The sequence below is a fragment of the Phocoena phocoena genome, chromosome 7, assembly GCF_963924675.1.
Source record: "Phocoena phocoena chromosome 7, mPhoPho1.1, whole genome shotgun sequence".
NCBI lineage: Eukaryota > Metazoa > Chordata > Mammalia > Artiodactyla > Phocoenidae > Phocoena > Phocoena phocoena.
In genome coordinates, this window is record NC_089225.1 from 54,973,929 (window position 1) to 54,986,711 (window position 12,783).

At 48.1% G+C, this 12,783-nt stretch overlaps 1 protein-coding gene across 5 annotated transcripts in view; it reads left to right on the plus strand.

Annotated features, from left to right (window-relative positions):
* Positions 1-1,049: 1,049 nt before the first annotated feature.
* Positions 1,050-12,783, plus strand: part of ITGA6 (integrin subunit alpha 6) — a 75,161-nt gene continuing 63,427 nt past the window's right edge. For all 5 annotated transcript variants that reach the window (XM_065881052.1, XM_065881049.1, XM_065881050.1 and 2 more), the window contains exon 1: positions 1,050-1,231. In XM_065881052.1, the coding sequence (XP_065737124.1) occupies positions 1,050-1,231 (182 nt within the window). The remainder of the gene's footprint in view (positions 1,232-12,783) is intronic.

Below are 12,783 nucleotides of genomic sequence, written 5' to 3' on the forward strand. Positions count from 1 at the left end.
CCCACACCGAACTCAGAGCCGTCTCTTGGCAGGGAAGTACTCCTCCCAACTAGTTCTGGGTATTTGGGGGCAGGAAAGAAGGGCTCCTGAGCTCGTGGGTGCCACTTTAAATAACTCATCCTTCCCTGTTGAGGACCTTCTCAGTCTGAGAACACCTGGAAACCAAGTGTGAAGTTGCCTACACCAGTGTGACTTCTCCCACAAACTCTCTTTTCCACCTGGACGCAGATCTGTGGATGCTCTGGGGCAAGGCTGAGCTTCAGTTTTCTCATCTGCAAAAAGAAAACACCCACCTCATAGGATTGTTAGGAGCATGAAATAATAGCTGCGCGCTGTCAATTGCACAGCCCTATTTGTGCTGTTATCCTTTTCGACGGTTAGGTCTTTGAGGGCCGAGGAGAATCTATAGAGCTCCATTCCCCAAGTACCTGGCCCGCGTTAATCGCTCCATAAACACTTGTGGAATGAACGAAGGCAGCCTGAATTTGCACGTGGGCCTCGGTCGGCGAGCGCCCAGGGCTCCGGGCCATTAGGGCCGGCGCATCACCAGCACTTGTCTTTACTAACAGGTAGTAAACGCCTTTCCGGCTCTGCGCCGAATTCAAGTGTTTCTCTCCAGGAGGACACCCGAGCTGGGGCTGCCCGGCCCGCAGCTCGCCTCCGGGTCTCCCCGCCGCAGCTTCCGGGCCAGGTGCGGGGCGGCAGGGAGGGGCAGCGCCGCGCCGCACCGCACCGCAGCCGGGCCGGCCGGGAAGGTGCCGGCGGCGGGCGTGCGAGGAGGGGCCAGGGGGTGGGGAGGGCCGGGGCGGGGCCGGCGTTCTCGTCACTTGATAAAACGCCTGCGAGTCTCCAGAGAACAACGGGCTCATTCAGTGGTCGCGAGCTGCCCGCGAGGGGGAGCGGCCAGGCGGAGAGCGCGACTCGTCCCGGGGGTGGGGCCGGGCGAGGCGGCGAGAGGAGACCGAGGTGGCCGCGGCGGCAGCCTCGAACCCAGCCCGCAGCGCAGGGCGGCCGCGCAGCTTCCTGCTCCCCTCCCGGTGCGCCGGCCCATGGCGGCCGCGGGGCGACTGTGGCTACTCTACCTGTCGGCGGGGCTCCTGCCGCGGCTCGGCGCCGCCTTCAACTTGGACACCCGCGAGGACAATGTGATCGAGAAAACGGGGGACTCCGGGAGCCTCTTCGGCTTCTCGCTGGCCATGCACTGGCAGCTGCAGCCCGAGGACAAGCGGCTGTGAGTTCCCCTATTCTGCCCACCCCATCGGGGCGCCGGCCCGCGAGCGAACCGGGGCGAGGGCGCGCCGCGTTCCCGCCGGCCGGCCCTGCCTCGCCCGGGACTCCGCCGGCCCCCGGGGGGAGCGGGGCCCGACGCCCCGCGCGCTCGCCTCCGGCCCCGCCCGGCGCCGCGCCTTCCCCCCATTCAGCCCCGGAAGGAGGAGAACCCGGGGGCCGACCCCTGCGGACCGCGGCCCCGGTGCCAGGCGGGGCTGTCCTCGGCCTCGGGAGAGTTTACTTTTTTTTTTTTTTTAAACAAAGTGTTTTCCGGTGGTCCTTCCCTCTGGGCGTGTTTGCTGGGAACCCGGCAGGTGGCATGCTTTGCTGAGCTTCACGTGTGTGCTAGGCGGGGGTGACGTGGGGTGGAGGGTCGCTGTACGCTGCGGTGAGGTGACTGGGAGGGTCGTTCAGGGAGATCCAGGCCTTTCCCAAACTCACAGAGAGCACCGCGGCCCCCCGCAGACTCGCGCGCCCCGCAGAAGTTGGAAAGCCACCTTTCATCACGTCCTGCGAGGCTTTTCCCGAAGGGCGGGTGCTCCAGTAGGAGAGACTTTTACATGCCTTTCCCCTTTTCAAAAAGATGGAACTTAAAAAAAAAAAAAAAAGGAACTAACCACGCACCTGTTCGCAGGCTAGATCAACTGAGAAAACAAGACCCCTCTTAGTGGTGTGGCCGACCCGTCGCCCAAGCCCCAGAGCGTCCGGCGCCACCCGAGACCCTCTGGGCCCCTGCACTGGGCAGGCCCTGCCGAGGGGTGAAAGCAAAATGTCCGATCTGGGCTGGTGCTTTGCAAACAAGGTTTGGAAGTGACAGCCCCGCACCACGGCAGAGCAGTGCTCTTCCCTGGAGAAAGTGGAGACCGGCACTCTTAGCCTCTCTTTTTCTTTGGAGACAGTGTTTGGTTCCCACATGATCAGACTCTTTAGGGTGGAGAGGGTATTTGGGAGCTTAGTCGCCGTAATCGCTGTGAGCTACATTCTTGATCTGTGCTACCGAAAAATAAACTCACAAAAGGTCTCCCCTCCCCACAGGCCTTTAGTTGAACTGAGGTCCTTCCAGGACCAACAGAGCGAAGAAAGCAAAGTGCAGCTACAGGAGAGAGGACTGTGTTTATGAGAGGGGAATGGGATTTTAGGGCTGGAGGAAACCTCTTGATTTCAGCAATTGAGAACTTTGGAATTGGTGAATGTTGCGGGTCCCTGAATCTTAAAGTCAGATTTTTCTGGTAACACCTGCTAGTGAAGCAAAGAAATTAGTTGGGGGTGGTCTGTAGGCCTGGCCAGCTGCTTATACTCTGCTTTCTCTCAGTAGAAATAATTGTTATGCTGTAAATTTGAAATGGAAGGTGGTTTCTGGTAACTCAGTGAATGGATGACATTTAGTGTCTCTGAATACTTGAGCTTGTAGATGTGCATCTACCCATATGGAGAATGAACTTGTTAGTGCAGAAATGATCGTGGGCCCGCAGCGGGGAATACATTCTCCTTAGCATTCTCTGCGCCAGATGCCTACTGAAGCTGCTGGTTTCCTTGAAATACTTGTTCAAGCAGAGGTTGTGAAGGGGAAGTACTGGGGCAAGAAAGTGTCTTGGTGGAAGATTTGCAAAACGTGACTTCAGCCAGGATCTCTGTTGTCACTAAGGTTAGCCGCCTGCTTGCTAAAGCTTGTTCTCTCTGGTGGGCTTCTCTGTTAGAGCTGCTGCAGGTAAGTAAGAAGCAGCCTGTGTTTGGGGTCTGATGCCTTCTAGAAATGCTCTTCTTAGGGACTGAAGGAGAGGAGCAGCTCACTCTAAGGGGGCTGTATCTTTCCTTCAAGCTCAGAGTGTGGCAGTAACCACACTCTAAGGGGCTGTGGTTTATGTCAAATGCTGCTTCCCCCACCCCCACGCCCCTCCCCTCCCCCCACCCCCAATCGCTTCTTTTGGTAAAGTATTCCAGCAGCATTGGCCCCACCGGGAGAACCAGCACACACAGGCCATATCCACATCAGTTGTAACCTTTGTCAGTAAAGGATGTGTGTAAATAACAGCCGGTGAGGCTGAGACCTCCCAAGTTCCGGGCCAGCTTCCTAAACCCTGTACTTGATGGAAAAGCTCAGTGGGAGTATTTCAGGGAACTGGTGAGAGAGACCTGAGCTCAAAATTCCTTCTCAGCTGTTACTTTGAGCCTTAGTGTCTTTATCTGTAAAACGGAGATATTACTGCTTAATAGGGCTGTTGTGAGGATTAAGAGATAACATGCAAAGTGCCTGATTCCCACCTGGCATGGGTATTTGCTGACTAAATGGTGATGCATTTAGAAGCAGTAACTGAATTCCTGCTGTGTGCCCTGCTACTCCACAGGTGTTAAACATCCTGTGATTCTCACTCTGCCAAAAGTGAAGTCAAAGGTTATTGTAGGTTGGGTAATTTAAACTTAGTTACATTTATGAAACCCATTTTCAAAGCAATCTAACTTTAATCCATCTTAGACTTATAACAAAAGTTAATTTCTTGAACAGGGGACTTTACTGAGGCAGGAGAAGTAAAATACCAAAGATGTGTGGGCATAGCAGATGAATGCAGAATTATGGGAACAAACCATAGATGTTTGTGGGTTAAACTTTCTACGATGCCATTTAAATATTTAATAACATCTTAAACTCTACTTAACATTTTATAACAGAATAATATTGTATCTGAGAGCCTTAAAACATGCTGGGTGTTCCTAAAACTCTGGGGACTGTAAAATTGAAATAGAGACTTGTAAAACTTTCCTCGGCTGTGTATTAAAGAAGTTTCAGACTCCAAAAGGTTATTAGATGGTTGGCTGAGTTACTGAGGTCTGAGGACCTTGGAATCTTTCATTTCTCTTAGGTAGTTAAGGTTGGGTCACCCTGCCTAGGTAGAAAGTAGGGGGTGGGCATCTGTGGGTATGTCCATCCTGTGAATCATCCCTCTTAGCTCTTCTGGGAAGAGACGGATCTGTGTATGACTGCAGGGCAGAATCTGGAAGGAAGAGATAAGTGATATCCTCAGGGAGCAATCCTGGGTCTAATCCAATTGCCATTTTCTTATTTTGGGGAACTTTCTGATCACTGCTGTCTTCCTAAGGCTCTCCAGGCCCACTGTCGCTTCTGTTCTGACTCTAACATTTGCTCTTGGTATTTCTCAGACTTGCGATGCTTCCGCTCTTAAAATCATGTTTACTGAACTAGAGATCATCTAGGCCAACTAGCTCCCTTTATAGATGAAGAAACTGAAGCTGAAAGTTAGGAAATGTCTCAAGTCTCTAACATTTGCTCTTGGTATTTCTCAGACTTGCGATGCTTCCGCTCTTAAAATCATGTTTACTGAACTAGAGATCATCTAGTCCAACTAGCTCCCTTTATAGATGAAGAAACTGAAGCTGAAAGTTAGGAAATGTCTCAAGTCTCTTGAGTGCTTAAACAGAATCTTAACAAAATCTGCATTTGAACTTGGTATTTCTGACTCACGCTCATTCCACCTCTAAAAGGAAAAGTCAGAAGCGTCCTTCAGACCTGGAGAAATTGGCCAGCATCTGAATTTTGGAAATGTGCTATGTGAGGTTGATTTATTAAATTGTTCCCCATGTGGGTCAGGCTGTCTATTTAAATATCTGTGCCTGGACTCTCTTCCTATTGACCCTTATTCCAGCTGGCCTTGGATCAGCTTCCGGGTCCTTCTTTGCCTGTCACTCCTTCCCCTTCTGAAAAAGCCCAGTGAGGGGTGACTGGAGCCAGCCCAGGATCAGAACTGTGTCCAGGATGTGTACTAAAGTACTTGCTTCCTTGCATTCATTCAGAGTGCCATGTGGCCCAGGGCCATCGTCCAGGGACTGTCTCAGTCACCTTGAGTCCTCAGAGTCGAGAAAGAGACAAAATGGGCAGGGAGACTTGGAGGAGATCTTAGGACTCTGCAAGGAAGCAGAAATGGACAAGTTGAATTTGAACACAGGCTGGTGTGAGCCCATCCAAGTAATGACTTAGGGTCAAAAAAGAAAAGTATTTTTGTGGTATGTGTAATATGTCGGGAAAGTCAGGTGAAATGCTCATGTAATAAAGTGTTACACTATTGTAAAGAAGCAAGTACTGTGTTCTTAGTTGTATAATTCTCTATTTTAGCGTAACAATAATATCAAGATTTAATTTAAGCTTTGTAACCAAATAGTACTGGAACTATGGTGCCTGGTTCCCCTAAGAACCTTGACTTAACGTATTGCTATGGACGGAGTGGCAGGTGAATTATCTGGCACTTTCAAGATAGAAAGTGGAGACATAATAGAAAATACTATCCTTTGCTTAAGTGACAGGGTCAGTTTTACCTGGAACCCTGGTTGGTTCCGAGTCAGCCCACCTTGAAGAACATATTCATGTTGTAAGAACCAGTTTAAATTTCTCCATGAAAGCCTTTTGAGCCCAACCCATACTACAGCACTTCTTCTTCCTTTGAATGTCCGTATCCCTTCATATCATGTTCTGATGGTTTTGTGTATATCGGTTATCTGCCATTTTCAGAGGATGATCTAATCTCCCCCAGCTGGATTATAGGTTATGTGAGGGCAGGGGTCTTAACATTCATTTCTTTGCCTGATGGCATAGCATATGCCTTGCAAGTACAATGGAGTCATATCATACACTCAGTTTAACTTGTGAAATCAATTTTTCCAGCCCAGGGTAGAGACGGAGAAATCCCTTTATTTAGCCCTCTGTCCTTCCCTGCTCACCGTAGGTAGGCATTGGTCTCTGCTGCCCCCAGGGAAAGAGAAGCTATGGTGGTAACCAAAGACTCCACAAGACCTCAATTCTTGGTTTTTGAGTTTTCAAGGGCCCAGGTCCCAGCTGAGGGATTTTCATGAGTGATTTTTTTTTATAGGTGATTTTTAATTACACTTGACTTTTGCCTTAAAGGCGGACTTTTAGAACTTAACCCCAGAAATACAGGCTGACCTGCACTGCAGTGCGTACTCAGGATCTGCTGGTTGTTAAAACGAGACTAGATAGAGAAGGATGGCCGTAGCGTAAGATCCTGGAAGCTACCTGACAAGGGTGTGGAGGGCAGATGGAAGTAAGAGTGTGAGGGCACTTGTGAATTGATGGCTAAAGCTTTACTTATTCATGGTTAGTAAGGGAATCTTGGATACATGTAGCTCTTAAGTGCAATGGTGAGGAAGCTGCTGACTCCCTCCAGTGAGAGCTGTAGAATGGTGAACCGAGTGGATCACTCTCAACCGAGAGCTAAATGGCCTTTTGGGAGGGTGGTCAGGGTTGAGCCCTGCAGTAAAGGGCCCCGGGAGCTTTACTGCTCATCTTACCCTTGTGTTTGGCCTTTTGGGAGGGTGGTCAGGGTTGAGCCCTGCAGTAAAGGGCCCCGGGAGCTTTACTGCTCGTCTTACCCTTGTGTTTTGGGGTAAAAGTTTAGAATCAAATAACTATATTTGCAAGGAACCTTAGGGTTTCTCAAATCTGGCTGGCCGTCAAGGTAATTTGGGGAATCTCTTTATAAAAAATATAATTCTAGACTCAGTTCAGATCTATTGTACTAGTTTCCATCTGTTCATAAAGTTTTCTAAGATAGATGAGCTTTTATTTTTCACACAGAAGGCAGGAATAGTGCAGTGGATAAGAGCAGACTCTAGAGCTAGAGTCTAGATCCCAACTAGAGTCTAGAGCTAGATGGGATCCAATCCGGCTCTGCCATTTACTAGCTGTGACAGTGTGCAGGATACCTATGATTCTGCTCGGCATTCCAGCATGTAGGGGTTTCCCACGTACACCGCCAAGCCGTTCCCAGATACTAGTCAACTCAATTCTGACACGCTGTACCTGGAGATAGCATCAGATCCCACAGATTAAGGGTTCAGTCCTGCAAGACTGCCTCTCCCCCACTTCAGATGCCCATGTCAAGTCCAGGTTGTCCCCTCTGCTGACGGACTGGCTATAAATTGGAGGTTCCCATGACCCCCTTCTTGGGTTTGATTAATTTGTTAGAGTGGCTCTCAGAACTCAGAGAAACATTTTATTTACTAGATTACCAGATTATTATAAAAAGATATAACTCAAGAACAGCCAGGTGGAAGAGATGCATAGGGCAAGGTATGGGGAAAGTAGAGTTTCCGTGCTCTCTCCTAGCATGCCCCTCTCCCCAAATCTCCACGTGGTCACCAACCCCGAAGTTCTCCAAACTCCATCCTTTTGGGTTTTTATGGAGGCTTCCATACAGAGGCACAGCTGATTAAATCATTAGCCATTGCTGATTGAACTCAACCTCCAGCCCTTCTTCCCTCCCCTGAGGTCAGGAAGGTGGGGCTGAAAGTTCCAGCCCTCTAATCGAGTGCCTGGTTCTCCTGGCAACCAGCCCCCCTCCCAGGTGCAGTCCCACGGCCATCTCATTAACATAACAAAAGACATCTTTGTCTCTCTCCTCACTTAGGAAATTCCAAGGGTTTTAGGAGCTCTGTGGCAGGAACAGTGGAAGGAGAGCCAAATATATTATTATAAATCACAATACATCATCTCTCTGGGTCTCTTTCCTCAGCTGTAAAGTGAGGATAATTGCACCTTAGACTAGTCCTGACTCAGAATAATAAGCACTTTGTGTGTGTGTTAAATAAATGTGGAAACCAAGGCTGTGAGAGGGGAAGTGGCCGTGACATGTTGGGCAAGTTGGTTCTCAGTCCACATCTTCCATGCTTCCTGGCCTGTGCAGTGTGTGCTTTCTCCTTTGGGGTTTGATTTTGATAATGTTCAAGTGTCCATCCTTCCTTCGCATCCATTCTACAGTTACATGTTTGGAAAGTACACCTCAGAAGACCCACGCCTTGTGGCCTTTTGGTAGCTGCCACACGGTAGATAAACACCAGCAGGGTTTCAGTAAGCAAAGGAGATGAATGGGCAGACTGGTGCGGGGATGATGAAGTTCTGGACGGCAGGGACTTCGGCCATAGGTTACCCACGGAGGGTGGATTGTGCAGTTACAGGGTGGAGTGATTCATACTGTCTGGTTTCCAGATCTTCTCAGACCTCTGTGACTTTCAAAGTCTCAGCTCCCACCTTATTCCTGGTAGGCTGGGTAATGTGCACTCCACCCAGGGCAGGGCTGATGACGATTTATGTTTCATAGTCCTTTGTTTGGCATTAATGTATGGTAGGAAGGAGCTTGTGCAAAGCTGGATCTGATTTGTTGATGAGGAAGCTGCCTAAAGCTGAAAGATGCACGGACAAAGTGTGAAAGTCATGTTCTAGCAGATGTTTGTTTGTTAAACTGGCGTTTAGAATTGCATACAGAGATCTCTTGGAACTAACTTGAGGCTAACTGTTAATTAGTTGTGAACTGGGACAGGTCAATTGGCTCTTCACCAGTGTTGGTCCTTATTAGCCTAGTAACAGGGTAGAATGATCACCATCTAAACCACTGCTGTCTGGCTTTTCCGTTTCGATAAACAGGGCAAGACAATTCTAAATCAGTTCACCTGATCCGTGGTTGGTGTGTTTGCCGAATGACACCTTCATAGGCCACAGTGTAGCAGCCCACCTTCCCCGCACGGCCACAGTACTGGATTCCAGCGTTGGATACTGCTGTCACTTCATCTAATCCCAAATTGGCAAAAAGACTTTAGAAAAACGTCAAGTCTCAAAACCCAATTAAATGGTAAAGATGACTGTTCCGAATTGAATTAGGGGCAATGGGGAAAGTGCCACAAAAGAAAGTGCAGAAGGCAAAAACAAGTGACATGGAGCCCTGGTTGTCGGCTCGCATGTTTATTTACCAGCCAGCTGGATACGTTTTATGTGTCATACAATCCGAAGATTACTTTTTTTGAAAAGCCATTTCAGATATAAGAAAAACCTTTTAGAGAAATTGGCTATATAAGCCTGGGAGTATAGAAATAAAAATAAACTTTGGTATACTATGCAAGGGGCACATTGGTTAGTGATATGAAGAATAAACAAAGCACGGGGTAGTGCCTGTTTACCTGTGGTCTGTGCTTGCTCGGTGATATCAATGTTGCTACAGTTTCTTCATTTTGAAAAGGACATTCATTTGTACTGAAGTTATTTAATCGTGTGTGTGTGTGTGAGTGAGTGAGTGTGTGTGTGTGTGTGTGTGTGTGTGAGAGAGAGAGAGAGAGAGAGAGATATACACATGATAAAAAATTGTTTCAGACCCAGAGCGTAGGATGTCACTGAACTGTAGGTCTCCTGAGCCAGTTAACCTTTTGTCTTTGCAGAACCAGAGTCCTTGTCTTCAGGGTTTACTGCCATTGATCAAGTGGTCAGTCTTCTGTGGTCTCGGTAAAGCAACGTGATATAAAGTTAACTAGAGGAGCCCATTAGAGTGAGCCATAGTGTAGGTGTGGAACGGTAGCTCCTTGGTGTGAATGGCCCATTCGGTAGCACTGGGAGTTTGAAATTCTGTACTCCCTCTCTTTGCTGAGGAGAGTAAAAAAAAATCTTTCCTGGGTCCCCTTCCCACTGATACGTCCTGTCAGGTGATGGCTGACCCCCCTCCTCCTGGCAGTGTAGTTTCATCTGTCGCTTGAGAACAAAGGTATTTTGAAGTAGTGAAATGGAAATGTTTAGAATTCTACAAGGCTCTGGAGAGATTGGAGATAGGTAGGAAAAGATATTTAAAATACCTGGAGTGAATGTGAGGCGGTTGAAAAACTATTGATTGGATGTATGGAATTCACCTTTGCTGGGACACAAATAAACCTAAGAGTTTTTAAAGAAGGAAAAGCTTAGAGAGGTTTAGATGTGCTCAAGTGGATATGCAGACATGATTCTAGGAAAATGGCTTTGCCACCGAGGCCTCATGGCTGCTAGTGAGAGTAGGCCCATGGGCCGACTTAGGACAATACTCAAAAAGTTGAGATCTGGCTTTCAGATCTGGGTGATGAGGAGTCTCTGCACAAACCCACAAGTGCAGAAGGAGATGGCTCTGGACTCTGTTGGGCCTTCTAGAGGATCAAGGATAGGGTCCTGGGGAAGACCGAAGGAGAGACCCACTGAATTAGATGGTCCAGACCTCAAGGGAAGACTTTGGGGGCCAGCTGGAGAAGTGTTTTAATGCACAGCACGTGGTAAAGTCTTTTCGCATTCCATATCTGACCAGCCAGTTTAGAAAGAAAAGTACTTTCTAAGCTGTGTATTCAGAAAGGGCCCAAGGCTGCTACAGAGATGAACTGAGAAAGGGTGTGGGAGTGTGGAGAAGTGTCCTGGGGACCCTCAGAGGATGATCCCCGCAGCTTAGCCACACCACCAACCAGAAGCCAACAGAGAAGGTTTTTCACTACATAGGATAAGAAATTGGTCTTTTGTAAGCTCGTTTATTTCTAGGTATGTGCATGTATGTTGGATATTTCAACCTAAAAGATAATAGGGATTTTTATCCTTACTTGAACATGAGGACCAAGTAAAAACTTGGAGGGGAGTATGTTCTGGACTAGCTAGAAAAACCATAACCAGCTTCTTCTTTTTCCCATATAAAAGTTGCTAATAAATGCTCGGGCACCGTTCTAGGGCTAGAGATGCAGCAGCAAACAGAATAGATAAAATTCCTACTTAGGTTCTGATGGAAGAGACAAAATAAATAGGGGTATTATGTTAGATGGTAATAGTGATACAGGGGAAAATGAAGTGGAGAGAGGGACCAAAGAGTGGGAGTGGGGTAGGGAGTGATTGGCCATCGGGCAGGGAAGACTTCACTGAGAAGGTGCAAGCCGTGTCAATATTGGGGGGGAAAGTATCCCTGGTGGTGAGAACAGCAAGTGCAAAGGCCCTGAGGCAGAAGCATGCCTAGCATGTTCAGGAACAGCAAGGAAGCCTGTATAGTCTCCTTGGAGCCAAATTGTGTAGAGCCTTATAGGTCTTTGAAAGACTGGTTTTTAACTGTCGAATGAGATGGGGAGCCATTGGAGGATTCTGAGAAGAGTATGACATATTCTGACTTAGAGTTTAAATGGATTTTTCTAGCTGCTACATTATCGAGAGTAGACACAAGTATATAGATGTAGTGATCTTAATGAGGAGGGTCCTTTTAATAATAGGTAAGAGTCGATAGTGGATAGCAGCAGTGATGATAGTGAGAAGTGGTTGGATTCTGGATATATTTTGAAAGTACAGTCAACAGGATTTCCTATGGAATAGACATAAGAGAGAGAGAAAAGCTGGAAGAGAAAACCGTTGTCATTCAATGGTTTAGGGTGGACTATAGAAGAAATGGATTTAGGGTGAAGAACAGGAATTTAATTTTGGAGATCCTAGGCTTGAGATGTCTGGACGTCAAGTGGAGCTGTTGAGAAGGCAGTCGAAGAATAGGAGTCTGAAGTTTAGGCGGAAAGGTTTGGATTGGAGATACAAATAGTGGAGCCCCGGGCTTCTGGGTTGTATTTAGAATGGTGGGCTGAATGAATGGGTTCACCAAGGAGGTGAAGATAGAGACTAAGGACACAGATGCAAGGCACCCCCACGTAGAGGTTAGGGAGATGGGGGGACCAGCGCCAGGCACGGAGAGGGATGGCCAGTAAGATGGGGAGCGAGGTGATGTGCTATCCTGGAAGCCTCTTGATGCGGGTGTGTCAGAGACGGAGTGATCAGTCAGTCGTGTCAGATGACGCTGAGAATTGATCCCTGGCCTAGCAATAGGGAGGCCATTGGTGACCTTACCAGAAGCCTTGTGGAGTGGAGTGGAAGCAATGCCTGGTTGGACTGGGTTGGTGAGAGACTAGAAGAGGAATTGGAGGCGAAGAATAGGGACTCAGCTGAAGAGGAGGGCAGAGCAAGAGCTGGAGAGGAAACTGGGGTTAAGAGGGAATCTTATTTTTTTTTTAAGAGGGGAGGAAGTGACAGTGAGCTGGTCTACTGATGAGGATAATTCAGTAGAAAGGGAAAAGTGAAGGCAGGAGTGGGGAGAATGGCTGGTGTGATGTCTGTGAGTAGGTGAGAGGGATACACCAGTGGAGAAGTTAGCCTGGTTACTGGAGCACAGGTAGCTCATCACACCACAGAATAAAGGAGCCCGGATGCAGGTCGGTGGGAGACTGTGAGGCTTTTCTGGTTGCTTTTAATTTCTCAGTGAATAGTAATAGGTCATTAACCCTAATTTACTCAATACCTGCATAGAAGTTTGCCTCATAGGAGTAAGAACTCCATTCTAGAGGCAAAGGAGTGTGGGGTTTGAATCCCAGCTGCTTCCCATTCTGTGGACTTGACCTTGGGCGAGTTGCTTGTGCTTATCAGTAAAATGGAGGCACTAATGCTAACTACCCCGCAGAGTTGTGAAGATGGACTGTAGTGAGTATGAAGCCCTTAGCGTCATGCCCATCGTGTCCAGTAACACTAGCCTTTCCTGTTGTGGCTGCCTTAGCGTAAAATCGTACTATAATCCCCTCACATGGGAGAGTTTTGTAGCTATCTTATCTTTACTGTCTGGTAGACAGCAGAGGTTACCCTTTGGGGGTCAGATCAAAGGTGAAGTTGCCCCCAGAGTCCAGGGGGAGGTTCACAGATAG